Source organism: Neolamprologus multifasciatus, chromosome 5, assembly GCF_963576455.1.
Source record: "Neolamprologus multifasciatus chromosome 5, fNeoMul1.2, whole genome shotgun sequence".
Taxonomy (NCBI): domain Eukaryota; kingdom Metazoa; phylum Chordata; class Actinopteri; order Cichliformes; family Cichlidae; genus Neolamprologus; species Neolamprologus multifasciatus.
In genome coordinates, this window is record NC_140443.1 from 23,387,651 (window position 1) to 23,415,620 (window position 27,970).

General features: G+C 42.2%; 4 protein-coding genes across 17 annotated transcripts; 2 read left to right on the forward strand and 2 right to left on the reverse strand.

The window, feature by feature from the left end:
- The first annotated feature begins 250 nt into the window (after positions 1-250).
- LOC146518713 (uncharacterized) lies at positions 251-4,656 on the forward strand. 3 transcript variants are annotated; one of them, XM_085158863.1, is made up of 5 exons: positions 253-362; positions 1,173-1,275; positions 2,274-2,440; positions 2,524-2,891; positions 2,980-4,656. In XM_085158863.1, exons 3-5 carry the CDS (start codon positions 2,329-2,331, stop codon positions 3,154-3,156), a joined length of 657 nt encoding a protein of 218 aa, XP_085014989.1. In that variant the 5' UTR covers positions 253-362; positions 1,173-1,275; positions 2,274-2,328; the 3' UTR covers positions 3,157-4,656. The 3 variants fall into 3 exon arrangements, with proteins under 3 accessions (XP_085014991.1, XP_085014989.1, XP_085014990.1); XM_085158864.1 differs by having other exon boundaries at positions 2,306-2,440; XM_085158865.1 differs by having other exon boundaries at positions 251-2,440; positions 2,650-2,891.
- Positions 4,657-6,644: 1,988 nt separating this feature from the next.
- On the reverse strand, positions 6,645-14,892 carry nab2 (NGFI-A binding protein 2 (EGR1 binding protein 2)). Of its 11 annotated transcripts, none has more exons than XM_085158856.1 (8): positions 14,793-14,892; positions 13,525-13,629; positions 12,337-13,259; positions 12,059-12,192; positions 11,244-11,295; positions 11,047-11,161; positions 10,694-10,891; positions 6,645-8,265 (listed from the first exon to the last, which is right to left on the reverse strand). In XM_085158856.1, the coding sequence occupies exons 3-8, from the start codon at positions 13,246-13,248 to the stop codon at positions 8,168-8,170; spliced, it is 1,509 nt and encodes a 502-aa protein (XP_085014982.1). In that variant the 5' UTR covers positions 13,249-13,259; positions 13,525-13,629; positions 14,793-14,892; the 3' UTR covers positions 6,645-8,167. The 11 variants fall into 11 exon arrangements, with proteins under 11 accessions (XP_085014982.1, XP_085014980.1, XP_085014979.1 ...); XM_085158854.1 differs by lacking the exon at positions 14,793-14,892 and adding an exon at positions 13,891-14,786; XM_085158853.1 differs by lacking the exon at positions 14,793-14,892 and adding an exon at positions 13,831-14,786.
- A 54-nt stretch (positions 14,893-14,946) lies between these two features.
- dnajc14 (DnaJ (Hsp40) homolog, subfamily C, member 14) lies at positions 14,947-22,616 on the forward strand. The gene is made up of 7 exons (XM_085158840.1): positions 14,947-15,070; positions 16,120-17,495; positions 17,602-17,708; positions 17,953-18,072; positions 18,209-18,369; positions 18,550-18,652; positions 19,685-22,616. The coding sequence occupies exons 2-7, from the start codon at positions 16,329-16,331 to the stop codon at positions 19,974-19,976; spliced, it is 1,950 nt and encodes a 649-aa protein (XP_085014966.1). The 5' UTR covers positions 14,947-15,070; positions 16,120-16,328; the 3' UTR covers positions 19,977-22,616.
- A 1,283-nt stretch (positions 22,617-23,899) lies between these two features.
- inpp1 (inositol polyphosphate-1-phosphatase) lies at positions 23,900-27,953 on the reverse strand. Of its 2 annotated transcripts, none has more exons than XM_085158858.1 (6): positions 27,721-27,953; positions 26,800-27,005; positions 26,660-26,720; positions 25,788-25,988; positions 25,503-25,677; positions 23,900-24,530 (listed from the first exon to the last, which is right to left on the reverse strand). In XM_085158858.1, exons 2-6 carry the CDS (start codon positions 27,001-27,003, stop codon positions 24,038-24,040), a joined length of 1,134 nt encoding a protein of 377 aa, XP_085014984.1. In that variant the 5' UTR covers positions 27,004-27,005; positions 27,721-27,953; the 3' UTR covers positions 23,900-24,037. The 2 variants fall into 2 exon arrangements, with proteins under 2 accessions (XP_085014984.1, XP_085014985.1); XM_085158859.1 differs by having other exon boundaries at positions 27,665-27,953.
- Between the last annotated feature and the right edge of the window lie 17 nt (positions 27,954-27,970).

Genomic DNA, 27,970 nt, shown 5'->3' on the forward strand with positions numbered 1-27,970 from the left:
AATGATAGTTTGCTATTACATAACTGTCGACGAGTAATAATTAAAATTTTCCCCGATGGTTCATGGTTTCGTGTTGTGCAAACTTGTACAGTAATTTTGAAACAGTATTTCAAAATAAAAGCCGTTCAGAGCGTTTCTATGTTTTTTATTTTGAAGGCAACCTGGTTGGACGCGTCAGGTTGTAGTGGAAGGTTTACGGGCGATTTGCGCAGGTGAGTGCAGTGACGTCATTGCGCAGAGAGAGAGAGAGAGAGAGAGAGAGAGAGAGAGAGAGAGAGAAATGCGGATCTTGCCTACTTCTCCTGACATCAGCATTTGTGTGTGAACTTCCTGTCTGGAATGGCCGATCGCTTTATGTGCAAGTAAGGTTCAATTTCAAATGTAATTCATAAACTATCGTTACGTGATTTGCGATTATCGGGGGTTAAAGCGGAATTTGATTTAGACTTGCATGTGTTTAGTTTAGCAGCTGAGATGGGTGGAATGATTTCTGTTTGAAGGAAATTCAGAGACAGAAAAGGACACGTTTTGTTGCTGATTTTTGGAACTTTGTGATTTCTGCTTCACCTGGTCTGTTGGTAAACTTTCTACATGGCACCTGGCACACACACAGTGTTCTTCTTTTGGAAGAGGAACTGCACCAACACTTTGTTCGGTTCTCTTTCATACCTGAAAAACTGACTTCTCTGGGACCTATTGGAAAATGTAAAAAAGAAAACCCTTTTGTTTTGTTTTCTCAGTTTTGTTCCAGGCCGGTTATGTTCTCAGTGCTCAAGAAGGAATTGATCAGACAAGTTTTTCCTTTTCAGAGCCAACCAAACAATCAGCTGATACCAAAGCTGTTCTGGTGCTTCTTTATGCACAAAATGCAGCTTGTCTCTTTCCTCTTTCCTCAGTCTTTATTTAAAACTATTTTACAGCCACTCATGTAACACTGAAATGTTGAAGTTCCTTATATACCCAGGAGGTTTCACTTCCTCCTTTTTTTTTTAACGGTTACTTCCTTATGTTTAGCAGTTCTCAGGCAATCTATATGTTGTTAGACTTGCTGAGCATAATATTCATTAGACTCTTATCATACCTGTGGTGCTGCGTCATCTATGCTTAGTAAATGGGCTTTGAGGCTTGATGTAAATAGTGAGACAGTGTCTAATTCTTTGAACATGAAACAGGGGGCCTGTATCACATGGAAAACTGAGGAGGAAAATCTGGATGTAGCTTTACATGACAACTCCTGAATTGCTAGAAGAGAGAGTGCAGACAGTCCTAAGAGGGGTAAGCAAACCAATATAATAAGTTGTAAATGCAGTATAACTCTATTAGGAATTATATCACTTTGTACACTTCCAGATATCGAGGTTCAGAAAAGATCAGAATTAAGAAGTTACCTTTACTGTTGTGTCTCTTTCTTCCCTGTATTTTACATGCTTGGTTTAAAAAAGTGAAACAAGTCAAGACATTACTTCAGTGTTCAGCAAATTAACATAAAAATATATAGCATCGAGTTTCCTCCCAGACCTTTTTTTAACCCCTCAGCCATAAAAGGCTGATAGGGTATTGGTGGCATGGACACCCAAGTTTTTGAATACGATAACTTGAGAACAAGGCGACATTTGAACTTGATACTGTAGATGCATCTACAAAAATTTTTGGACGAGTTCAAATCTCAGTGACCTCAACCTCAAGGTCAGAGGTCAAGTTTTCGGAAAATCTTGTGAATGTGAAAACTCAAGAAGAAAGTCACCTAGGATTTTGAAATCGTCTACTAAAAATCTCGGACAGATTCAAATGTCAGTGACCTCGACCTCAGCTCTCATCTTTTTGTTATCAGGTGAAACCTGACCTGTAACCGGACTAATCTCGTCTGTCGCATGCTCTTTTCTTCTTTTTGTTGGAGTGTCATTCTTATTAAACGTTATAACTTCTTTAGAGGTTGACAGGTCAGAGCAAAATTATCTAGTGAATTAGAGCTGCTGCATTTTTTTTCCGCATAAGTTTTCAATCCTTCATATGTATGATTCATGTCATTCCCATTAGCTTCAGCTTTATTTTGTCTTGAGTGCTAATTAGCAATCATCCTATCATAACATTGTAAATCACGGTGATCAGCCTACCCCAACTTTATTATCATAGCAGGTTTTCCTGCTTTGCATCAGCCTTAGATTAGAGTACTTTTACTCAAAGCACTGTGATGTGAAACTCACATGTTTATTTCTGTAGTTTGCATCTCTTCTCAACAGCCTATTTAAGATTTGTATACATGTCCATTACAGCTCAGAGTTAACTCTTCTGTGCTATTCACTACATGCACTTCCTGGAGCTGGTGAGATGGAGGAAGCTTACATTGAGCTCTACCAGCAGTTTCTTCGCCTGAGGTCACTTTGTCTGAAACAGGCAGCTCTGCTGCAGCAACTCACAACAGCCCTGCAGAAACAGCAAGGTCTGCATATGAAAAAACACTAATGCTCTAAAACAGCTTCTCAGTCGTAATGCTTCAAACCTTAAACACCTATTTTTGTGCAGGTGCATCTATTCCTAATGGAGAATTAAGTAATGTGATGTCCGTTCCTGTTCAGTTTACCCATGAAATCCCTACATATCTCCTTGAGAAACCTCAAACATTAACATCCGTGACACAAATCCCTGCAGCACAGTGTGGCGCTGATTACCATTCAAGAAATACAAAGAGCTTCCCCGATCTCCTTGCTGATGATATGACCAAGCTCTGCGTTGATGTGCCCTCTCAAAGAAAGGAAAGTGTTAAGGCGGAGAACAAATTCCCATTGTTGTTACCACTGGACTCCTTGGCGTGCCATGGAGCCTCTTACAATGAATCCAGAAATTCAAAGCAAAATCATCCTGCTGGAGACAGAACTCTACGCACAATCAGGGTAAAAGACGAGCCACGACTGTAGATATTTACACTGTGACTCTGATTTACTGCGCTCTTCACATACATCTTCTCTGTGGTTCTGTTAGATGCCTCTGATGGACTGCTGCACCCTGATTAATGACTTCCAAGGTGGATCTGGTGGGGCGATGTTGTCGGACGTGGCTCTGCAGTCTCACATTTGTGAGTTTTGCCAGGCAGTTTTCCCTGGACACACAACTACAAGAGGAGAGTTCCTACGACATCTGAACACTCACGTCACCTAGATTAAATGAAGTTTCCTCTTGACGTATGACTGACAGTATGTGTTAATATGATAGTCTTTGATGATGCATGCATAAACCAATCAGTCTGATCCCAGGATTGAAATGGACCTGCAGTTTAGCTTTTTGTCTCTGAATGAACTGTGCAGATGCTGATCCAGCTTTTTGGTCTCTTTTGTCTAAAATGAAAGGCAGAAATAGACTTTAGAGCTTAAATGATCACAAAGTTCTGGGAATGGGCATATTAAATACATAACTTCATCTGATTTAAATGAGCAAATTCCCCTTGGTTAAACTCCAGTATGCATGATGTTGGTGGTCCACAGAGTGACTTTTTTAAAAAGCAGCTGTGATGGAAGCTGTCTGAAGATGCCCAAGAACTGACCCTGAGGGGGAGATCAGTCAAATTTATATCAGGTTTGCGTTTTGATTTTTATCAGCCTCTTCCTGGAACCTACTATAATAAAACCACCATGACATCACTCACTCACCCATTCAGTCTGTGGACTGTTGAAGCCTCACTGAGCATTTTGGCTGTCACCATCTGGGATCCCCCAGGTGGGTCTTACTGAAACACTGAGGACAGTGCACACCAATGATACCGACTTACACAAACCCTGCTTCATTGTCTGTTTTACTCTAAATGAGACCATAAATCATGAAATGAACATAATGTGAGGCAAGTGTTTACCGGAGTCTTAAATCGAGCAAAATGGCAACATTTTCTCAAAGACTTCTATATAATCTCTATTTATCTGTACAGAGCATTCAGTAGAAGCAGTCTGTGCAGTCCATAGACTTTATCACTCGCTATTAATCATGGGTACATTACACCTAAGCTCTCTGTGTTTCTGACAAGACACTAGTAGCGTCATTTCTTTAGGCTATGTGGCGTCAAAGTCAATTTAAGGCAGCTGGTCTTCTTGTATGGTGTGATGTTTTAATGCAGCTAGAAAACACAAACTTTTGCCAACTAAAAGAATCCACTGGATTTTATTCTAAATAAATCTAAGTGATCAGAGGAATAGAACCCAGAAAAAAGATAGAATAGCCCATTTTCAATTAAGGTTTCTCCCAGTCCTAAAAGCTAACCTTTACCAATATTCATAAATCATGGGTTTACAAATTCATGCCCATGTTTATCTACTTTTGTTGGTTATTTAATTTGTGCATTGCTGATGAAGGCACGTATGGAAAATTAAACCCTGTGTTGTTCATGATCTCAAGTAATGGCTAGAAAAAAAGCAAGTAACTTTCCACATGGTGTCATCCTCTTCTAATCTAAAGCAAACCTGCTTAGATGGGTGACTAACCAGTTGATGGTTTATTGTCTGCTGGTTATGTGATGCTAATTTTACATACATCCATTCTGGATGGAAATATATTATTTTTTCTTAATTCTTATTCCTAAAAATATGCCTAAAAATATTTTAAACAATCTTTTTAAGCCTGGATGTGTAAATGATATCCATTAATAAAAAATGTACTGATGATTGATATAAAGTTTTCTTGGTTATTCTTTGGAACCACAAACACTTGGAACTTTGTGACATTGCCAAATAAACATGATATGCAGAAATGGCTGATCAGAACTATTCTACTAATCATCACGTCGCAAAAAATGTGAATGCTGATAATGTGAAGTCTTTTAACTTTTAACAGACAATCTGCAATTATTTTATGCCTTTAATCGGATCAGCTGTCTGTTGCTAAGCCGAGTAACAGAGGAAAAAAGACAGATCTAAGAATAGCCTAAAGATTTAACTCCCTAATTAATGGTGCTGACAGCTGATTGATGATGCAGCTCCCTTCATCTGTTGCCACATTGACTGTCTCTCATAATCACACACTAACTTGGATGTAACTGCTATTTTTTAAAAAGCTAAATGCATTTTTTAACATAAAAAAATCACTATTTACTACTTTAGAAGTGGTCCAAATGGTAGAGGGATTGTAATTCAATAACAAGACTGTAGCTGTGCTTTGAATGTCAGCACTCTAGCATGCTCAGTGTAGTCCAAGCCATGTTCATCCTCTGAGTGTGTTACCATGATAATATTTGCTATTTAGCAGTAAACCACAGAGCAACTGTGGCTGATGGGAATGTCATGAACATAAGTGCTGGATAAACAGATCATTTGATCAGATGGAGGCAATTCATCCTATGAGGAACATGGATGTCTTGAGGTCAAATTTATTACTGTGTAGACATGGATTCACTGGCCACTTCATTAGGTACATCTGATAAACAGCTGGTTAATAGATTTATATAATCATCCAATCATACAGCAGCATTTATGAATGTAGACATGGTCTAAACGACCTGCTGAAGTTCCAGCCGAGCATCAAAATGAACTTTAAATGAGGAATGGTTTTTAGTGCCAGATAGGTTGGCCTGTGCTGATCTGCTGGGATTTCCCTCCATAACCATCTCTAGGGTCAACAGAAAATCGTTTGCAAAAGAGAAAATATCCATTGAGCAGCATTTCTCTGGTTGAAATGCCTTGTGGATGTCAGAGAAGAATAGAAAAACTGCTTTGAGCTGACAGGAAGACAACAGTAACTCAAACAACCACTTACTGCAAACCAAAGTATGCAGAAGAGCATCTCTGAGTGTGCAACACATCAAACCTTTGTAGAATAAAGCAGCAGCACACAGGAGCAGGTGCTCTTCCTGCTAGCTAAGAACAGGAAACTGAAGCTACAATTCATACAAAGTCACCAAAAGAAAATGGGAAAAATGTGGCCAGGTCTCCAATTCCGCTGCAGCATTCAGATTAATTTAATAAACAAGTCTACCTGAGTACTGTTGCTAACCATTTCCACACCTTTATGACCATAGTGCACCCATTGTCTGATTTCTGCTTCATAAAGAGCAACATGCCATGTCACAAGGCTCAGATCATCTCAAAATAGTTTCTTGAGAATGGCAATGAGTTCCCTGTACTCAAATGACCTCCACTGTGACCAGATGTTAATCTGGTAGAGCATCTTTGGGATGTGGTGGAGCAGGAGCTTCTATTCATGGGTGGGGGGTTTGCAGTAACTGTGCGATGCTCTCATGTCTATTAGCAAGGTGTACCTAATAAACTAACAGGTCAGTATATTTCAGTCTGGATAACCAACTGAATGAGTCCCTGCACCGTAAAGCTCAGTTCAACATACTAAAACTGCAAATACTTTTGATTTTTGTTACAGCAATGAACCTCAAAATAATTGAAAATAGCGAAGCTGATCCCTCCGGGTGGTCTGATTCTTGTGTCTGTGTGGTCTCTGGTGAAAAACAGCTGCGTGGAGGAGCAGTGTTGACATCACTGGCACAGGTGAGTCATGCCGGCATCGAGGCTTGATGCGGAGCGTCAGTGCAGCTAACAAGACGACAGCAGAGGTGTTGCTGGCTGTGTGACGCAGCTCCCGCAGCCTCTTGCTCAAACAAGAGCTGCCAAGAAACAACTGAGTCTTTGTGGAAAACGATGCAACACACTGTAGCCTTAATCAGTAAAATAACATTTATTGAGATCTAACAAAATAAATAATCTGTTTGCAACAATGAACTGAGGAGGTTACTAATGCTGAAGAGACGAGCAGGTGTAATGATGCACAGCGGCCTCCCTCACGGGCATACTCTGAGATTAGAACACAAAATCATAAGACTGTTACACATTTTAACACCCTGTGTGGGGCCCAGAGGTTGATTTCGCTTGTACGAGATGCTGTTGTAAAAGTCAAGCTCCAGTAGATTTCTCCCCGTAAATTCCTGCCTGTGTTTTTATTCTCCTAATGTGAGATTAGCCACCCTCAGAGGTATGTGCCTCAGATCACAGAAGAACTGACATACGGTTCACCTCGTTAATCTATGACCACAAAAAATATCATCCCAAAGACAAACTGCCATAGTGTGTTTCCAGTACACCTACAAAAAAAAAATCCAATCCATAAAAAAAATATTAAATCTTACAACTTAGTTTTGAATGTAGGTTTTTCAAAGGCTGTACAATGGTGCCTTTAGTGCACGAGATTAAACTGCAGATGACAGAGAGGAGCAGCTGAGCTCAAAGCCGAATTCTTCCCCCCGCTGAAGGAACCTCGAGCGAGACGCTGTAACCAACCCTGAAAGCTGATTTCACAGTCTACACTGCTCCTGTTTCATGCCATGCAGCTTAGAAACAGTGCTCCGTGTTCACTTTCACATAATGAAAGAGGACGAAATGTTGCACCATCATCACTTCAACCATGTGTGAACAGAAAGTTGTGAGCGAGGTGTGTTTTTATTTTTTGTTTGTTTTTTAAATCTGATGGGATGTAAGCTGATGCAGCAAAAGACAAAAGGCATCTCGTCCTCATAGTTGGGTTTGCCTGCATGCAATCTGGATGAAAACATGTTCCCCCAAAGTCTCTCTTAAAAATATTCTGTCTTTAACACCAGAACATCCGTCTGTTTCCTGAGAGTGAGGAGCTTCAGGGGGGGTTAATCCTACTGCTTTTATGCTCTAACTTGTTGCAAGTGTTATTAAGTACCTCTGCTAAACACAACTACAACGAGTCGCTCAGTGCGGAGGAACTGGAGGATTAGTTTCCAAAGTTGCAGTGCCCCCTGCTGTGGTGAGCCCGTTTTGTCTCAAGCAGGTGGCACATCCAACACACAGCAATGATCACAACAAAGTAATTCAGTTCTTTTTTGAGCATTTTTTTCTTATATCAGCTCAAATCTGTGGGACATTTTTTCCATGTGTTAAAAAATAAAACAACAAAAGGAGTCTCTTCCCTGTGTATTCACTGAATATAAAATCAAAAACATTTTGAACTTCATTCACAACCTCAGGATTCAGAAGTCACTGCAGATTTATAATATCAGTTGCTGGTAATTTCTCACATTTCCTGTACTGGCTTGAAGTCAGTAAGAGTCTTCCTCTCCATCAGATGTCAGTGAAGTAAACGTGGCCTGTTTACAAGTCTCTGATTGGAGCTCAGTGGCAGGCCCACGTTTGAGGTCCCTGATAAGCTCCTGAAGGTTTCATTTCCCTCGGTGGTTGGAGTCATCTTTGGTGACACAAGGGCTACTGCTCCTGCACGTTGCTATCGAGCTCTGCCTCTCCACTTTAATGTCATGGTCTGTGGAGAGATGCAAATTTGAAGAGAGGAAAGTACACCAGTCAGCCCCAACATTAAATAACCTCTGACGGGTGAAGTGAATACCAGTGATCACGTCAATACAATCTGGTGATCTGCTGGAAAACTTTTGTGTCTCAGCATTCATGTAGATGCTACTTTGACAAGCACCGACTGACTAAACAGTGATGCAGACCAAGTGTGACACCCCGAACCCAACACGGTGTAAAAAGGGATCAGGAATTACTATAGGAAAAACTCAGAGGTGCTGGTCTGATAACCATACTCCACAGATTCCAATCTAACTGAGCATTCATGGGAAAAACACATGATTCATGGGGGAAACCCACTGGATCCAAACAAACAGTCACAGCTCTTGACTCCACATGATACTCCTACAGGTTCACACTGTGACGGATCAGGGATGTTTTCCCAGTTTTAATGCCCTGGCTGATCAGCAAGTACATAAAAAGCACAGAGAGTTAAAAACAACTCCAATCCAAAACAGGTGGTTTTTGGAGGAATAGATCTATTCAGATTGCCTGAATTTTCCTGATTGACGTAAATCAACACCACATCACTTTAACAAAAGACAGGCAGATGTCACATGGATGAGTATGAGTTAGGACTGCACAGCAATCAAGATTCAACTAGTGATTAAGGGCGTTTAAAAAGCCGTTTGGGGAATTCACCAAGAAGTTCTCCCACATGAAGTGAAGTCATCACGGTTTGTATGACCGAGCAGCTCAATAACAAAATGTCTCCAGTGTTGCACAGAGAGAGATAGACTGAGTTGAATTATTATTTTTTGGCTGGTAATAAAGCAGCGATGAAGTCAGCAAATCAAGTGAGCAAGACAGAAAAGACATGAAAAAATAAAAACAGAAGAGGCCGATGATCACCGTGTTTTTGTAGCGAGCCGACGACGTAAACACACTCGTAAATCTATTTCATTTACTTGCTCCTCGGAGTGTGTGTGCATGTCTGCATGAGACATAAACAGCATTATTTTTAATATGAGAGAGAAAAAAAAAATCACACCATCCGTAAAACATTGTATCATCATGAGGATTTAAAAATAAATTACATACATGTAATGGAGTATGTAAACCCATATCCTGACTAGATAAGACGACAGCAAAAGATAAGAAAGCAGAAACAAGCCAGTGACGTTGAGGGGAAGTGAGAGAAAGTTCTGATTAATGAGCGAAACACAAGAAGGAAACTTGGACGAGTGAGCGAGCGATAGGGAGAGAGAGGGAAAACGACAAAGTGAGTGAGATCTGTGCCAGAGATGAAACATATGTCATTTTTTTTTGTTTCCGCAGTCCTTTTGGTAGAGGGAGAAGATGTATAAAAAAGACTGTGCCATTTCCCTGCCCACAGGTTTTTATTTTTGTACACTGTCGCTTGGTGAGTCAATGCAACGCCCCTCCAATTACCTCCCACTCTTTCGCCCCCACGCCCCATCCATCCCGCCCTTCAGCCCACGCACCTAACACACTCTGACGTCAGTAGCTGCTGAGAGTCGGGGGGGGGGGGGGGGGGGGGGTGTCCGATTCTGCCGCCCACAGAGTACTTCCTATCCCCCCTCCCCTCCCCCCCTCCCCGCCCCCTCATGTCTTTACTGGCTTCCTTCTCCTCCTCGCCTCATCTCTTCAGCTGGCTATCACAGCCCAGAATGACTAACTTGCCCAGATCACTTTTTTTCCCTCCTTCTTTTCTTTTTCTGCGAGAAACTGTGATGCATCAGAAAAAACGCTTCACTAACAGGGTATTAAAGAAGTGCTATAACAGTGTAGCAGCCCCCCCCCCCCCGACTCTTTTCCTCTCTATATATCGCTCTCCACCTCCTTCTGTTTCCCCTTCTAACTTCTATCCTCTCTAATTTACAGTCTGCTGAAGTTCAGATGCGCATGGTGGGAGGCACCTCGGAGAGATTGTGACTCACTAGAGTTCAAACTGTAGAGCTTTAAAATATTCATTGTTAGGAGAGGTTAGGGAGTCTCTGTCTGTCATTTTCAATTCAACCCCATCATCTTCTGTTTTTTATTTTTATTTTATTGTCTGTGTACTCACAATATCAAGCAGGAGTTTGGCAATTTAGAATGCATTTTATTTATTTTTTAATTTAATGTTTTGGTTTATACTTAGAGGAACATGTAGATGCCTCTCTCACCTCTCTGTGATGAATATAAATGAGCAAACAGGACAAAAACAAATTAATTGGTGAATGTGCTAACTGGCACCCATACCTTCCTGCTCGCCACATGTGAGTGGATTAATTTTTTTAAAAAAAAGGAAAAAAGTAAATAAATGTGTCACTCAAAATGTCAATCTCCTCTTTAACTGGTACAAAACTGGGCAAATATCACAAAATTTCCTTTATTCTCTGTGCAGTTTCAAATACATAATACTTGTAGGTCATTACTTGAATTGTCACCTGTGGCATGAGCTCCGTCTGAACCTAGGCTGATCTTTCCCGCCCGGTCATGTGACACCATGCGAGCCAGTCTCAGCCCTTCGTCCATGAGCGTTTGCTGTATGAGGTGGCGACTCCAGCTGGCGGGGTTGGAGGTGTCAGTGTGAGGACGGGGAGATGGAGACTGGTTGCACTGGGAGCCCATGTCTACCAGAACAGACAGATCTGGGTTTTAATGCTGCCTTTAAAGAGTTTTTATAAAAACAAACACTTTGACAGATCAAAACCCCACAAAACAAACAGGTTTTACTACTTTACAATTTGTTTTTTGCTAACATCAGTCTGATTCTTCTGTTTTTTACCATGTGATACACTGTCCAGGCTTTCTGCAGATAAGCTGTCGTCATCTGCCCTCTGAGTCAAACTCTCGGATCCCTCCACTCCGAGGAGTGATGACACACTCTCGGGCACGACTCCCTAAGATACATCACACAAGCAACACTGTCAGTTCGGTGCTGATGAACCACTTCAGATGACTGCCAGTGCACCCGACACTCACCTCGAGCCTCGCTCTCTTCTGGGGCAGAAGGCTGCTCTCGTCCGCGTTCGTCCTGCAGTGGGGGGGACACAGTGGCGGCAAATGAGTGTGAAAAGCACATGGTTTCACCCCTCACAGAGGTGAGGATTCTACCCACAGAGAAAGCTAATAAATGATGACTGCAAAATCAAGACAAAGGAATTTTTTCACTGTGAATAAGTAAAAAATTTATTTTTATGTGTAAGTAAAAGGTGCCTATTGTTAGATGAGCAGACTGTGAACTTGGTATCTATTTTTCAATCATCAACAATCGAGTATAATAAATTATGATGCTGAAAAACTGAAATATAATTACAAAACTACTCCTGTTTAGTTATGGTTTGTGTACACTGACTCATTCTGTTTGCCCCGCATGAGAAACCTATGTAAATGTTGTGTGCAGGTTAACAAACACACGGAGTATTTTTGTACTCTTGTAACGGCTTAAAAGTTGGCTCATTTAACTAACAGTACAGAGGTCGGAGTTTGATTCCCACTGAGACGTGAACTAGGTTAACTCTGAAAATGAATCCACTGGTTGGTTGATGACTCACATAAATCACCTGTTGAACATGCTAAACACAAACTATAAAATAATTTCATTCAAGTTTTTTCACATGATGCTCCTCAGTCTGAAATAACCATTGTATTCACTGCTGCGAATGATCTGGTCTTTATGGATCTTTCAAGCTACACTCCTGATTCTGTAACAGTTCTTTTTCTTTCTTGGTACACAAGCTCCATTAAAACACAGCAGGCGTGAGGTGTTTTGCTCTTCTCTGCAGGCATCTTCTTACCTTGCATGCTTTAGCGTGGAGGTGTAGGCACATTTTCTCGCCACCTGCCGAGCCAGAGAAAAGAGCTCCACCCGTCTCAGCAAAAGGGCATTGTCACGCATGCAGAACTGGGCTGCAGCTTCATTGATGATCAGCTGAGAAGGAAAAACACTGAGTGAAGAAGGGATGGACACTGATTGACATTTGATTAAAGCTGCACTCTGGTATGAAGTGCAGCTTTAATCAGGTATAAAATGTGTTGCGATGCATTAAAATCTTCTTCAATTTGATGCTTTTACCTCATGATGTGTGAGTTGCTTGCCTTCCCTCCTCTTGGAGTCAAAGCGCCCATAAATAAGACTGTATTTCCGGATCTCCTCTTCCTTGTTCACATCCTGGGACCCCATTCTGAAGATGTGTCCCACAGTCTTTGCCATCTTCTTATTCATCCTCAGCAAAGTCTTCACCTCTGCAGGATCTGACCTAGGCAGGGTCGTGAGGAGCCTCTCCACAGTCTCCACCACGGCCCTCGCTGTCTCCCCATCCAGCTGTCCTCCGGGCCAGGCAGACGGAGCTGCCGGGGTGAAAGATGCAGAGGGGCTCGGAGACGTGGAAGGACCGGGAGGACATGTTGACAGTAGAGGTGGGCTGGATGGCTCCTCTTCTGTTCCAGGTGCAGAACCCAAAGTGCAGTTCCCATCATGCTCTGGGCTGAGCCAGTGTGGATCCATAGGAGAAAGTTTTTCCCTGTAGTGTGTGTCTGGGGGCTGTGGGGAGGCCTGGGAACAGGGGCTTCTTGGACTCCCGCTGTGCATTGGTGTAAGGCACATCCGATCCTCTCTCTCACAGGGGGATCCTGGCTGCCCATTACTCACAGACTTTCTGGGCCCGCCAGCTGATCCACTTGTGCCAGTGCCATCAACTTTAAAGAGCGGGATGCCCCCAAGAGGAACATTAGCAACAGGCTGGCTGAAAAGGGCAGGGTTCGCCGCCCAGTCTCGGAGGGCCTTTTGCAGCCTACGCACATGCAGTGGCTTGGTGGCCATGCCAACTAGTGCCATGATCTCCAGGAACTCCTCCTCCGCTGCCTCGCAGAGCTGCTGGACATCGTCACCACCCTGCTGGATAAAGGTTTCATAGTAGGCCAGCAGGTTGGCCCTCTGGAGGACCCGATACAGCTGCAACTCACCAAGTGTGCGTGGCAGAGACATGGCACACAGCACTGGAAAGTTTAGGCAGGAGAAAGGAAAGACATGAACCTGCAGATGGAGAAATCCTGTACAAGTTAATTATTTAGATAAAGACTTTGGCATCTGGACCACACCTAGTATATACAGAATACAAAATACAAATATAGTCAAATAATAAAAACTGATAAACAGTTAAAAGCAAGTTTAAGCATCCCTTGGGGCAGAATAAGCTCCTATCTACTCATTATATTTTTCATGACTTAATCTTTGAATACACATAAATCGCTTTTTTCTTACCTTCTTTAGGTCAGGTTTACAGATGTGTAAAGAGGAAACCGGCGTAATTTAGCAAGGGTGTCGCTCCAGCCACCGATGTCACGGGTCGGATCTGCCAGAGCAATACTGACAAAAGGAATAAAAACTAAAATCTCCTGATCACAGACAGAACCGCATTCAGACTGCACTAAAGTGAAAACACTCGTTTTTTGGCTCCATTTCAAATAAAGCCATCGACTGGAGGTAATTGTTTACTATCCAGATGTTAAAGAGGCGAGCACCCAAAGACGACGCAGTTATTATCCCATTCGTTTCTTACCGTCTTACCTATTGCCGACAGCTTCCTCGGCGCAGATTGGCGTAGTAAATCCCCTTTGCGTATCTTACCTCGTCTGAAATCACTGGCAGAAATCCTCCACCGGCGCACCGTATTGGTTGCTGGCTGCCTTTTTGCTGTCTGTGTGGGCTGGAGAATGACGGGGGCGGACTGCAGCACGCCATCTGACCGAAAAAGAGCCTTCCTCTCCCGGTAGAGAGGCGGCTTTCAAATTGGAGATGTGGGTGGTGGTGGTGGGGGCTTGAAATTAACCCTCTGCGTCTTCAAGATTAGTCCTTTATGCAGAAGCTTTAGGGGGTTCCCACCGTTTTACTATGTCAGAGACTCCCAAAACAAGCAGCCAGCTATACACTATACAGACCTCTGTAGATAACAATAAACTGACGTGACAGATGTGGATTTTTACTGAAGACCAGTTCTGTTATTTCCCCCCATTTTATGTAGGAGGTGGTAGAGTGGGTGAAGCTCCAGCAGTTTTTAAATGCTAGTATTGTATTTTGTTTTGTTTGAAAAAGTAAAGGACCAAGTCACCAAACGGTGGCTTTAAATTCACTAACATTATCTCAAAGTAATTAAGTAAGTAGTAAATTCAAAGTCCAACACCAGCATCTCCAATCCTTTTTTTTTTTTGCCACATTTTATGTGATTGTTCTATTGTACAGTGATGGCCTGTAAGATATATATTGTGTGCCTATCCATTTGCAGTTTTAAGTTGCCTTTAGGCACATCTACACCACGCACTTAAATAAGGGATTTATTCACATGTTACAAATAACAACCCAATTACCCTTTTACTGTGAGCATAAGATGGAGTCTGAAAAAAATAAGCCAGACCGAAGCATCGTGGTCATTAAGCGTGGGCTTCTAACACGCAAATCTTAGTATTAAGGAAGACGTGTTATCCATTTTCCCCCGAATTTGATTAGCAGGCTACTATGAACTAAAAACTCACGTAAAAACACCTCGGCGTGGGGTTGCTGGGTTCCTTAGCCCGCATTTCTAAAGTTAGCCGTTAACGGTCAGCTTTTCCCGAAACATTAGATGGCAGCACAGTCCCGCTGTTGTGTTTTAACCGCGCGCAAACCGCGAAGAGGGAGCTGGAGGCGGAAGAGGAAGTAGAAATAAAGTGGGAAAAGGAGCCGCAGAAGAAGAAGAAGTGGCTTAAAAAAACAAAACAACACCGACACTTGGATGTCTGTTAACAAACAAGGTTATACAGTTATCCGAGAGGTATATATGACATTTCATTTGTTTTAATGCAAAACGCAGAATTATTTGCCTTCTTTGTTGCACTGGACGTCCCGGTGTTTAAACACGTCTTGGCGTTAGTAGCCAGACCAACCACACAGGAAGGGGAAACAGGCGTTTATATTTCAGTTAGTCCTGCTAGTAGCTAATAGTTCACTGCTGACTCGCTAAAAGCATTAACAGTCGCCTGTTTTGTCTTCGTTTGTGGCCTTATTTAGTCGAAATGTTGCCAGGTTAACTATCCAGAGGCAAGCTAATTTTAGCCCCCGTAGCGCCAGTCTGTCATCCTGCTTGGCTGCTTCCTCATGCTAACACCAGGGCTGCCTGCTAACATTGTCCGCCTTTTAAAACATCTGGTGATTTGAACACAGTTAACATGTTAAGGGTCTGACTGACTTCTTTATACTTTTTTATTTACTGTGAAAGGTTAAGAGATTGTTTATTAAAGGTCGGGTTTTACACACACTGCGTTCTTGTTTGGCTAACTGGATTAGCAAACAACAAAGCAGGGTAACTGCATGTAGTCTGTGTTTTCACATCTGTGTAAATACGCGTAAAAGTAGCTCCAAAGAGGGTATTTGTAACTACTTGATACTTATACAGTTGTACCGATGAAGTCGTGCAGCTACATTGCTCACTGACTACGTAACTTGTTAATTTATAGTTACCCCCTTTTGTTTCTTTTAAAACTTACAGTTTAGCAGTTATTATGCGCTCTGGTGTCAAAGCATTTGTCTTAAAGTAATGCTCTTACTTTTCAGTTGTCTGGAACGTCTAAGGTTTTTTCCTGCATTTAACCCAATACATTAAAAAAAAAAATCACTTGGAAACAAAGTTAGAGAGACAACGTGGAGATGTGGATGTTAGGGATTCTAGGGATAGTGTGAGCTAGAACTACATGGTTTATGGCTATATATGAAATCAGAAAGCCAAAAATAACAAGAACAAGGATTCACTTATATTAAGTAGGGTGACACAGACTTGTTGTGATATCAAAACCTGGAGATTGATTCATATCTGTTGCTTTTCAGGAGCTCCAGTGCATTATGTGAGTTGTGCAAAAGCCTTTTGATACGTACAAGTGGCTGCTGATGCGGTGCACCTGAACTTGACCCATGGGAACCCCCAGACTCGCTTTTTTATGAGAGCCTGGGGAAAATGTGGCCTCAAATTCTGGATTTAGGAACTCTTTAATGAAAGTCAGATTTTACAGCGCTTCAGTCAAATTGCTGTAAGGAACATGGAAAGAGAAGCGGCTAAGAAAGAGATGGATGTTGTGGACACTGACGAGGAGTTCCCTGATGGTGTTTCGGCCTCAGTGACCAGTTCAAGTCAGTGTGAGGTTGAGGATGCGTGCGAGCAGGAGGACAAAATAGCCTATCTCAAATCTCAGGAAACCCCAAACCCAGCCACTCTACAAGACGTTGGGGCTGGTGAAGCAGAGGCCAAAGATGATATTGAGGAGGTTTCAGAAGAGTTTGAGCATGACAAGACTACAGAAAATGAGAACTCACAGGTTATAAACCAAGAAGAGGATGATGCCGCAAAGGAGCAGCACATGAATGGGGAGTCTGGTTGGAGGAACATAGGAAGTGGAAGGAAGTGCAAACTGAGGAGCAGTGGGTCAGTTTTAGAGCAGATTCAGAGAGGCAATGTTATGTCAAGTGGCGGTCGGCACAAGCAGACCCGCAGACGTAACCACCACCACTATCAGCAGAACCGGGGCCGGCGGAGGACAGGAAACCAGCTCATCTTAGCGTTCAAGGAGATGCTGTCAGAGTGTCTGAGCTTCTGGTGCATCTCCTGCATCCACATGATGATTGAGATTATTGTCACTTTAACTCACAACTGTGGAGTTGGAGTGGAGACTGGACTTGTAAAACTTTACAGCCTTGGGCAGCAGCTCCTTGTTAAGATCACTGATGTTCCTGCAATGAAGGCAGATGCGATCCGGATTCTGAAGTGGGCAAAGTGCAAAGGAGCTTGTGTGGTGGATAAAACTGTTAGGTCAGTAAAGTGGATAAAGACAGTTGCCTTATCTTGTTTCACATTTTTCTGTGCTTTGGTTATTCTGGGATTGCAGTGGGCCAAGGGGGTTTTCCTTCGTATTGGTGGGGATAGGGGGAAGCACTATTGGACGGCTTTTCAGGAGACACGCATTTGGAAAAGAATAGTGTCCTTGCTGGAGAAAGCCCGAAGCCTATTCAGGAGGGATGGTCATGTACCGCCATCCGCACCGGGGTCACCTGGCAGAGCAGGAAGAGCTCAACCGGGCCAGGAGTTGGAGAGACTGCTGGCACTGGTTGAGGTACCAGAGGATGAGCTCGATCCCTTTACAGTTCTCGGTGTTGAGGTGCATGCCACTGACACTGAGCTGAAGAAGGCTTACAGACAGCTGGCTGTCCAGGTGTGAGAATCAGAAATTCTTCAATTTTTACTATTACATGGCTGCTGTAGTGACTAATTTTGATTCTTTACTCATGCAACCTTTTCCTCTGTCCGTTCTCTTTTAGGTCCATCCAGACAAGAATAAACACCCACGAGCTGGAGAGGCGTTCAAAGTGCTCAGGGCTGCCTGGGATATTGTCAGTAATCCGGAGACACGACGAGAGTACGAGTTGTAAGTGCACGGGGAAAAATAAATCAACAATAAAATTACAAAAGAAAGAAATATTTTAATCACAATTATTTATTGTATTTTAAATCATCTTGTCAATTATTTTATTGCAATGATTTTTCTTAAGTTATTTCTGTAAGTTCTTATTGGTAAAACAACAAAACCCACTCAAGTACAGTTTGATAAATAACTGTACATTTCACTCATTATCTCCGATCAACAACTTGTCTTACTCGTTCTCATGCAGGAAGCGCATGGCAGCGACTGAGCTCTCAAAGTCCATGAACGAGTTTCTCACTAAACTGCAGGATGACCTGAAGGAAGCCATGAATACTATGATGTGTACCAAGTGTGAAGGCAAACACAAGTATGGTGTTACACATCCAGCATCGCCATCACACAGCTGCACATGAAATAAAAAAATTCTATAAAACTGTAGCTAATCTTGTGTTGTAGGCTTTCAGCACAGGTGTGTTTTATTTGTTTCCTGTGTGTGTATGAAGGCGCTTCGAGATGGATCGTGAACCCGCTGAGGCCCGGTTCTGTGCTGAATGCAATCGTTGCCATAGCGCCGAGGAAGGGGACCTGTGGGCTGAATCGAGCATGCTGGGCCTACGCATCACATACTTTGCCTGTATGGATGGCAAGGTGTATGATATTACAGGTGAGCATCAGCTGTTGTTTACCTGTCCGGCTCGTTAGTAACAAACCAGTAGTGCATCTCAGAGTTTGCGTTTACCAACAATCTTTGTTAATATTTCGACAGGCTACTGACAAGGTACGGGTTTTTCTTGCTGAACATTTTACTCTCATGTGACCTTTTATGATACTATCTCGTTTTCAGAGTGGGCAGGTTGCCAGAGAATTGGAATTTCTCCTGATACACACCGGGTCCCATATCACATCTCCTTTGGTTCAAAGAACAACAGCAATGCCACACGACACAGGTACATCCCTCTGGGTGAACGTTTGGATACTGTATCTAATATTTATGATGTAAAACAAACAGTTTGATCCTTCTCCATCACACTTAGGGGCGTTTTCACGCCTATAGTTACAAACTCATTAAGTGGTCTGAATCAGCTGATGAGTTTGTAAGCTTTTAGCTTTTCACTGTGATTTGGTTTGTTTTCACGCAACATGGAGAAAAATCTAAGGGAACTGAAATGCATCACTACAAACCACATGAGGATGTTTATTCCACTTATTGGCCAGATGTGTCTGAAGTGGAAGCAACAAAAGTAAATACAGGAAGAAGATGCTGTGTTATGGACTATTGGAAAGTTCATTTCACAGCTAGTTGCAGGCCCGTGCAGACCTTTTCTTGTCAATAGTACCTTGTCACACTCAAGAATTTAAAGCATGCATGGCTATGGAAAGTTTTTTAGCTCAAACTTGCAACGTACACCTGGTCGTTGGTTCGACTCGAGCTTGGATCATGTTCACAACATAAACGAGCTGATCTGGAGTTCATTTGGAACTGTACTGACACCACCAAAGTGTCTTTGTGTGGTTGTTTTGGTCTGCACCTGAGTGCGATCTGAACAAACAAACCACACGAAGGCTCAGGTTTATCCCACTTGTTTTTAAACATCTGCCCTTTGCCAACGGCAGACTGAGAGTTTTCCTTTTAAATGTGCAGAGAGGGGAAAATGCAAATGTTTTGGCACTAGAGAAGAAATTAAAACAAATAACCTGTAAAATGTCTGACTTTGCTCAAATTAGATTAATGTAAACATGTTTGATATTAGTTCTTTGTATTTCTTTCTTAGTCTGCCATCTGCATTATGTTGGTGTGTATTTTACATGCATTTGGCTGTGTATGGCATAGAAGGAGCTCCCCCTTGTGTATTGCGGAAATAACAACGTTTACAATAAAGAAAGCTGTACTATTCATTTCAATTATAGTCAAAAAGGTTCCTCTCCACGCAACAACATTATTTCCCTCGACAAACTTAAATTTCCATCTTATCTTTCAGGACGCCGTCGGAGCAAGCGGCAGGTCCGACCAACCCAGCTGATTTGCAGGACTTCTTCAACCGAATCTTTAAGGGAGGACCTCCTAATGACATGGCTGCCAATGGAAGCTTCTTCCACTCAGGTTCGCCTCATCACCCACCTGGTGCTGGAGCGCCTCCCTTCTCCCCTCCTCCAAGTCAGACAGGTTTTTACATGTCGGGAGGTCACCGGCCCGAGTCCAGCGAGACGTGGGCTGAAAGTGGCAAACCCCCCAGGAGGAGGAAGAAGGTCCGCAAACCCTTCCAGAGGTGAAGTTCGCCGACTTATTAGTGTATGAAAACAGCAACACAGGGATACAAAATATAATGGCCATGTTTGTCTCTCGCCTGCCTGCTGGCATGCCAAGATCTGAACTGGAGAAGATTCAAGGGGGTCAGATCAGCCAGAGCAGAGAGAGACTGGATCACGAAGAGGAGTCTGTCAACTGAATACAAGTATTGAAGGAGGTTCTGAAGGAGGTTGCAGTGATGGTGCTTTACCTCTTAATCCACCTTACTTTTTTTTGTTGTTTTTGTCATTTTGGTCTTAAAGACGACTGTAGCCTTGGCATTGAAGTTCTTATCAGGATGCCATAATTAAACCTTTTTCTTTTTTTAATCACATCCTGCCAAATCCTTCACTGCATGATGTTTTCACCTGCATTTTAAAACTTCAGTTCTCTCACTTTTGTTAACGTTTTATATATAGTTAGCTTAAGAAATTGGCTTCAGGCAGAGTGACGGTTAGGAGGGTTAAAGCCGGTGTGGACTGTGGTTTTATGCATCACTGTGATCGAAAAATGAAGATACTAATCTGGCCAGCTTCACAGTCTTTAGTGTTACTGATATTAGAGGCATGTGGCTCTACTACTGAAGCTGCACATCGCCCACAATATTTCAGAAAGGAATCTAACCTAACACATCTGAGCTTAATTATTTATAAAATGGGGAGTGGTTTTAACTCACCAAAGCAGCACATTTAAGTATTTGAGAGAAGTCATGTTGTTTTATGAGCAGGTCTAAACAACTGCTAATCTGCTTTTCCATTGAAATCAAAGGCCAAGCTGTGGTTCTGTGTCTGATTTGTAAAACAAAAAAACAGAAAGAAAAGGACAAAAATATCTTAGCATGATAATTATAGAGATGCACCTCACCCCTTAAAATGTTTGTTTTACCCTGAGCTTTCTGAAGTGGTAACGTTGCAATATGCAGATACTGCAGGATGTGTGGAAATGTAGCACAGCCACGTCGATTCACATCATGGTTCACACTGTTTAGACCACTTTCTAAAAATGTAAAAGTAACATCTCAAAGAGGAAATAAAAAATTTGTAATTGACTTTATTAAGCTAATTGCACAACCGAACATTTAACAGCTGCTTGATTCTAAGTAAAAATGGTTCTACTTTTTGTCCATTGCAAAGTCTCTTTTTCCTTCAGCACCGTTGGACCTTATTTTGGCTATAACTGATGTAACACTAGACAATATCTCACTATTGCAAGTAATTTATTTGCCTGGTCTTTCATTCTGGACCTAGTTGTTCAGTGGCAGTTTTTGAGCCAGTCGTGATGTTACAGAGCATCTTATAGCCACCGCCCAGCTCAGGACACGTCAGATCTGATTCTAGTCCAAAGCGATTGCTCTCATGGCTTGTTTCAGGGTGCACCGTCATCTCAGCGACTCCTGACGGGTTTTCATAGTTGTGTTGGACGAGGTTCACGTAAACTCTAATCAGACTCTAAACGACTAATGTTCTTTTAATCCCCACGGTATTACTGTGTAAAAACAAGAAGGGGTCAGAAAAATCCTAGTTAGTTGCATTTTGTTGTTTGGTTTGTTGTTGACATGTTTCATGGTCAGAAATGACACTTTAATTTTTGTCAAAGCTTAATGAAAGAAAACCGTTGTTATTGTTTACACCTGACATGAAGATTGTGTAGTGATATGGCAATTGTATGCTATGAGGCATCTGATAAAAGCGCTTCTTTTTAACATTGACAGTTGATCACGTCCATTGAGTACGTCCATTGTTGGTGATTTAATTTTTTTCCCTTTGTGTTCATTTGCACACCCACCACTGTAATAACATGAGAGGGATTTTGATCTGTCATCAGTGGTTTAGTCCAGCCAACAAGGCTCCAGCTGCAGCTGAGTAGGAGGTGTAGCTCACTAAGCTAACAGCTCATCTACAAATCAAGATTTATTATATTTTTTTTTTTTTGTAGAATCTGAAAGTTAAATGAGTGACATTTGATTGCACATCCGTTACCCTCTTGACAAAGTATGTGAATGCTTTTTGTGATGCAAGGCGTGTGTTCGTCTGGAAGCTTGAAAGAAGTCTTTGTTGCAAATATAGTTTGAGCTCAAGCAGGACGATGCGTTTGCCATGTTTACTTCATGTGTCAAATAGTTTTTTTTTGTTATATGTATTTGACCAGTTTCCTGGACATGGGAGTAAATGAGTGTCTATCTAAAGTGTCCCTTCCTTTTTCTTGGTCCCAGTTGAAAACATAAATCTAGTCCTGGTTAAAGTGAGAAAATAAAAACAGATTCCAGCTTAATTGGGGATTTGCTTCAGTTCCTGTTCAGGAAACTGGATCCACAGCTGTGACCGCTTCATGCTTGATTTGAGAACGTGCTGTGACGTGTGTTAAAGGTAGCAGTTCAAAGTCCAACAAGTTAAAGAGAGAGCCAACACAATGACCTTTTTTAATTATTTTTTTCCTTAAAGTTTTTTAACAGAATATGCAGAATTATTGCAAAAAATATCAGACAATCATCAGGGTTTTTTGTAGGGACTACGGAGGCGAGTTCCCTGGCTGGTTTTAAAATATCACTTTTGGGTTTCTTCCCCCCCACTCCCCCTGCCGCTTTCTCTGGTTTCCAAAATAAAGAGGATTTCCAATATGCACAATGTCTGTTCTGTTCCCTGCTTATTAAACTTTAATTACACCTCAGTTACAATGCATATCACTATTATATCACTTTAAACATAAACAAAGTGAGGTTATCTGCAAGCAGCAGATATTGATAAGAATCGGCTGCTTGCAAGCCGGCACAGATCCTGTCTTTCAGACTGGCTTAATATTTAATTTTATTGTAAACCCACACCGAGAAGGAATCTCTGTGAGTTTTACCTCATATGGCTTTCCCACTCTGACCTTTACCCCTGTTATGGCTACGAAAAAGGGGGGCCTTACAAGGAATCATTTCACAGAGGTGCAGATAACTGCACGCCACTCAACTGTAGTCTGATTCACTCATTTATAACCTGTTAGATATGAAATAACGATGAAAGAAGAAGAAGAAAAAAAGTAGATCTCACTCGCCTCATTAAAGCAAAGAAAAATCTTGTATTCAGAAGCGACCCTGCGATTACCATTAACTTTCCTGGAGTGTTCCTCAGCTGCCCAGCAGTGAGCGCTCAAGCTCCTCGCAACTATATTAAACACTCTAAATGCAACACTTAATCAATGCATGTCTGAGCGAAATCACATTTACAAATATTTAGCCCGGAATGACGCATCAAAACTGATTGTTGCTCATCATCCTCCGTCTATTGCACTCAATGAACCTGAGGGGGCTATTCTAAAGAAAAAAATAATGATAATGGGCAGCCCATTCTAGAATATATAAATTCAGTGCATTTCATTATTGCCTTATGTCAAAAGCACAAAGGTAATACCTTTGTGCTTTTGACATAAAACAACTACCTACATGGATCTTTTGATAAATTGTCAACTACCTTAATTGCCAGCATGTTATTTTCTTCCATTTACCTGATTGATTCATAAACATCACATTTGTTTTGCTTTCTCCTTTTTCATAACCCAAGTGCCAATTGTCCTGCAAGGATCGTGTCCCTCTTGCTTCTTTCACCCCTGTGTTTATTTTCAGTTCACAGTTAACAGTCTGAAATAAACCTTAGCTCCTCTCCATTTAAGCCAACTTTATCCTGATTGGCTGGTCCTCACAAACTCAAGCACCAGCTTAATCAACCTTTCGATGACATCATAAAGATGCCTGAAAACTATATGTTTGGAGCTTTTAATCCAAACTTTATTTTCCTTTACAAAAGTTGGAATCGGTGTCAGCTCCATCTTTGACATAAAGTCAAACATTTGCAAATATAATTTGGCTCAGACCTGATTGTCACTTTGCGATATATATACACACACACACACGACTGCATAAGCATCTGGTTAAGAAGACTGTATCATTTATGAATTAAATATTTCAACCTCTACACCCATAATTTTCCTTGCCTAATATCGAAAACATGATCATATGTATAAATGCTTCAGATCGTGCCGGCTACATCTGCTCTTCTGTCATCTACAGCTTGCCCTTCAGAGCTGCGATGACAGTGTTGAGCTTTGAACAGTCTCGATAAGCCACCAGGCCGCCACGGTTAGCCCAGCGGTCAGCTCCTTTGCACTCAGTGTCAGGCTCATGATAGGTCAGTTCTGCTGTGTGATCCTGTCCTTCACTGGTCATCTGTAGACGCTTAGTCAAGTCCACCACCCCCCCACCGAGTGCTCGGAGCAGGGCGTGAGGAGCGCAGGAGTCCCACTTAAAGGTGCTTCCCTCTGAGAGGATGTAAACATCAGCCAGGCCCTCAATGACACACAGGATCTTGTACCCGGCTCCAGAGGCGTACATCAGCTTGTCAGAGCTGCAGAGCAAGGCTAGCACACCTTTTACCACCTGCTTCTCACTGGAGCTAAGCACCACAGATAGCCCTCGATCCTCTCCATCTTTCGGCTGGGACACAGAGCAGACGTTGATGCCGTCCCAGGACACGCCCCAAAAATGCCTTCCCTTCCACCTGCAGAGAATCGGGGGTAAAGTGAGAATATCTTATTTTGGGGCTCAGAAGCTTCATCATGTCACACCATCACCTAAACACAGTGTGAAGTTTGCTGTGACATGCATGGCATCTGCTCAAACTCTTCAATCTGTTAATATTTAGCTTAAATCTTAATGTAAAAAACCCCTCTAGTCACATGAGGCAAACACAAAGAAAACCAGAAACAGAATTGAAGTCAATGTTGTCACATTAACATAAAAGCTGCAGTAGGGTGAGGTTAATATGAAATGTGTAGTTTTTCTGTAATTGTCTAATAATCTGCTGAAGAAAGTAAAAGGTAAATGTAGAAAACAACCTTCATAGAGAGGGATGGAAATGTAGGGAAGATTATGCTTATGTGGGATAGAATAAAAATGTTTAAACCTCAAACTATGCAGGTTATAGGACGGGCATTTCCTGTGCATCCTGTGTGCACGGAAACTAAAGTTTCTTCCCATGATCTTGTCAGACTCGTGCATTTCCCCTTTTCTACCATCATTCTACCTGAATTTGATTTTGTTTAATCGAATTTCTCTGAATTCTGCATCATGCAAGCTTTGGTGAAATTTAAAGAGGTGAGCTTTCTACAGCAATACAGCTGCTGTAGCAGGGGAAATTATAGAGATCAAATTCATTTGTTGTAAGAGCCTGTAAAGATACTTTTTTTCTTTTCTTAACTTGGGCGTTTTAACATTTACTGGCTTTTCAGCTCCAGAGGTTGTTGCATAGATATTATAAAGTCCAGCAAAAAGTAGGAACTGAATGTTTAACCCTGCCAAAGTGGCAGGGTTAAACTGCCTACCTAATCAGGCCTGAACTCGGCAGTCTATTTACACCTACAGTCCAGAGACCACTCTTTAAATGATGAGGAAGTGCACATCGCAACCAAAAACAACATTAACTTCCTTACCAGGGTGTGTGAGCATGCATCGCTTTTTATTGATTACTCACCCCCCGCCTGCTGGATCTTTGTGGTGAAACGGCTGATTGATGACGCCCATGATGGGCTCGCCTGTGCTCCGCAGGTAAACGCCAATGAGAACCAACGCACAGTGCAGACCTGATGGAGATAAGCGGCCTTCCTCCAGCTCCTTCTCTCGGCCCTGTATGTACTGGCTGGTAGCATCTAGAGTATTAAAAAAAAAAAAAAAAAAAAGCAAAATAAAGACAAACTAAGCTCCTACATGAATGATGAGCTCTGCTGACTGGGATTGTGGTAAGCGGTGAGCTCTTCACCTATGGGATCGATCCAGATGCCGAGCTCAGAGGGGTTGAGGGAAACAGTCAGGCCATCAGTGTTTGCCTCGATGGTCGCCGGGTCTTGGTGGATGGCTTTAGCCAGCAGAGAAGCTGCTGTGTGGTCATCGTCAAGCACGGTGGCCAGCAACGCCGCCGTCTCCTCCTCTGTGCTGCAAACCGTGACTATCACACTCTCTCCTGGCGGCAGAGAGACTTTGATTACTTTACAACAAACCACTTCAAATGTTTCTACTGTACAAGGTGCAGCCATGGTAAATATTTAGACAGCAACATATTAATGTGTTCACTATGTACTCATAGATTAAAGTAAAGATCATTTGCCAAGTGTATATTTAGCTCCTCTAGATTTTAATATGAAGGTAGTCTGATTATCATCATGGTTATTACTACACAGCACATCTTAATACTGGATGTTATATTTATGAATCTGCACTGCTGAGACAAAAGCACAGCTGGGGCTCCACCAGAATAATCCTGAGGCACATCTGACAAACTCATACGCAGGACTCATTAGAGTGCATGGAGGATTCAAGGTGTGAACGTCTGTAACAGCACAACATTGGATCAGATTGTCCTGAAGTAGACACTGTTGCTCTTAAAATGCTTTTTAGAAACAAATATTATTATTTTTTAACAACTTGTAGACATCAGTGGTTCCAATTTTGGGAATTTTAAGGTGCCCATCCCAGCTTTAAGTAACTCTATCTAATGTAGGGAAGGAGTTCTAGATCTGGCAGGTGAAAAGAGGCATTAGTGATGCCCAAATTAGACTACAAAAGTGCCCTAGAGCAAAAGCTGTTGTTCTTGGCCCAGCGTGTAGTGTGTTATGTGTAATATTAAGAAATTACCAAGCCCGTTTTCAAACTTGTTAGACTCCTCGCCATGAATGAATTCAGCCATGTCAGGGAACTGGACAAAAGAAAAATGACACAATTACAATGCAACATGCGGTCCGATCTTGGCCGGCTTCACAAAGACTTGTCCTTACCTGAGCGCCAACATCATGCCGGATCATCTCCTGAATCACCACATCGGCGAGCGTCTTGAAGTCTTGGACGAACTTCTTGTTCTTGTCATCTCCGGTCTTTTCTTGCACAAGGAGCTGGAAGAGGGGAGCCTCTTGCTTGCAGACCCGAGCCACGTTAGCAGCCTTTTCAGCCACCTTGAGCAGCAGCCTCAGCAGATCAGCCATGCCTGAACAGAGAAAGAAGAGCAGAGAGTTCAGTGAAACCGACCAAAAGAAGGAAAGTGTGTGTACGAGTGTGGGAGAGAAAAAGAGATGAGGGCGGTCACAGCTCGCACACTAGGCTAATTATAGACTCAAAATGAAAACAGGGCACTTCTGAAGGAAGTGAGTGTGAGAGAGTGATGTGACTATGCAGCAAGTTTCAGAGATAATAAGGCCAAATCTGCAGATTACGATTTCGAAAGTATGAAACACTTAATAAAAACAAAACAAAACAAAAAAACAAAACAAAACACCACCACCACAAAAAATAAATAAATAAAATAAATAAAAATCAACAGTCACCATCTTAGTCACAGTCTTAGGAGGGAAATACCAAAAAGCAGCAATTAAGTCTGCATTAATCACTACTCCGTGCTAATAAGACACCTTTGAGTGCTATTAGTAATCTTAAACAGCAAGACAGCCTCTTTCCTGGAGATGGGAAAAAAGCATCAGTTTAAGCTCAATTATATAAATATTTACAAATAAATATAATTGTACAGAGCTTCAGTCTGCTCTCCGATAAACCTCTGCCAAAAAGGTCAGCTGAGGTTTTATCGAGGTATTTACGAGCAAAGGAATACGAATGCGAAGAAAAACTAGAGTGGAATAAATGAAAGCCTACCAAACACCAGGTTAAAAACTGCCTCTTTTCCTCTCGTGTGTCCCTCTTCTCATTACCTGTTTTTCTGTTAGTGCTCCAGTCACCAAACGAGGATGTTTCCAGGAGACAAGAAGCAAAAACGAAAAAAAAGGCGTGGACTTGTAAAATTACGGTTTTAAAGCTCTTAATTAACCCGTAGAACTGCCTGCTCTGGCTTCTTTACGTCAGTGCGAGTTTCCGATCGAAGAAGGGCGGACGGCACCCTCACATCTAGGCTGACAAATACAAGGTTCAGACATGCGCGCAGCTACGTGACGCACGGCGTGT

Excerpts from the sequence above, each read along its gene's own strand:
- LOC146518713 (XM_085158863.1), top strand. The coding sequence starts at position 2,329 with ATGGAGGAAGCTTACATTGAGCTCTACCAGCAGTTTCTTCGCCTGAGG. Across the intron at positions 2,441-2,523 it reads AGCCCTGCAGAAACAGCAAG|GTGCATCTATTCCTAATGGA; the intron begins GTCTGCATATGA and ends ATTTTTGTGCAG. Across the intron at positions 2,892-2,979 it reads GAACTCTACGCACAATCAGG|ATGCCTCTGATGGACTGCTG; the intron begins GTAAAAGACGAG and ends TGGTTCTGTTAG.
- nab2 (XM_085158856.1), bottom strand. The coding sequence starts at position 13,248 with ATGTCTCTGCCACGCACACTTGGTGAGTTGCAGCTGTATCGGGTCCTC. Across the intron at positions 10,892-11,046 it reads CCTGGACAGTGTATCACATG|ACATGGGCTCCCAGTGCAAC; the intron begins GTAAAAAACAGA and ends CTGTTCTGGTAG. Across the intron at positions 8,266-10,693 it reads TGCCACAGGTGACAATTCAA|ACCATGACATTAAAGTGGAG; the intron begins GTAATGACCTAC and ends ATCTCTCCACAG.
- inpp1 (XM_085158858.1), bottom strand. The coding sequence starts at position 27,003 with ATGGCTGATCTGCTGAGGCTGCTGCTCAAGGTGGCTGAAAAGGCTGCT. Across the intron at positions 25,989-26,659 it reads CAAGTTTGAAAACGGGCTTG|GAGAGAGTGTGATAGTCACG; the intron begins GTAATTTCTTAA and ends CTCTGCCGCCAG. Across the intron at positions 24,531-25,502 it reads AAAGATCCAGCAGGCGGGGG|GTGGAAGGGAAGGCATTTTT; the intron begins GTGAGTAATCAA and ends GATTCTCTGCAG.
- dnajc14 (XM_085158840.1), top strand. The coding sequence starts at position 16,329 with ATGGAAAGAGAAGCGGCTAAGAAAGAGATGGATGTTGTGGACACTGAC. Across the intron at positions 17,709-17,952 it reads ACACGACGAGAGTACGAGTT|GAAGCGCATGGCAGCGACTG; the intron begins GTAAGTGCACGG and ends GTTCTCATGCAG. Across the intron at positions 18,653-19,684 it reads AGCAATGCCACACGACACAG|GACGCCGTCGGAGCAAGCGG; the intron begins GTACATCCCTCT and ends CTTATCTTTCAG.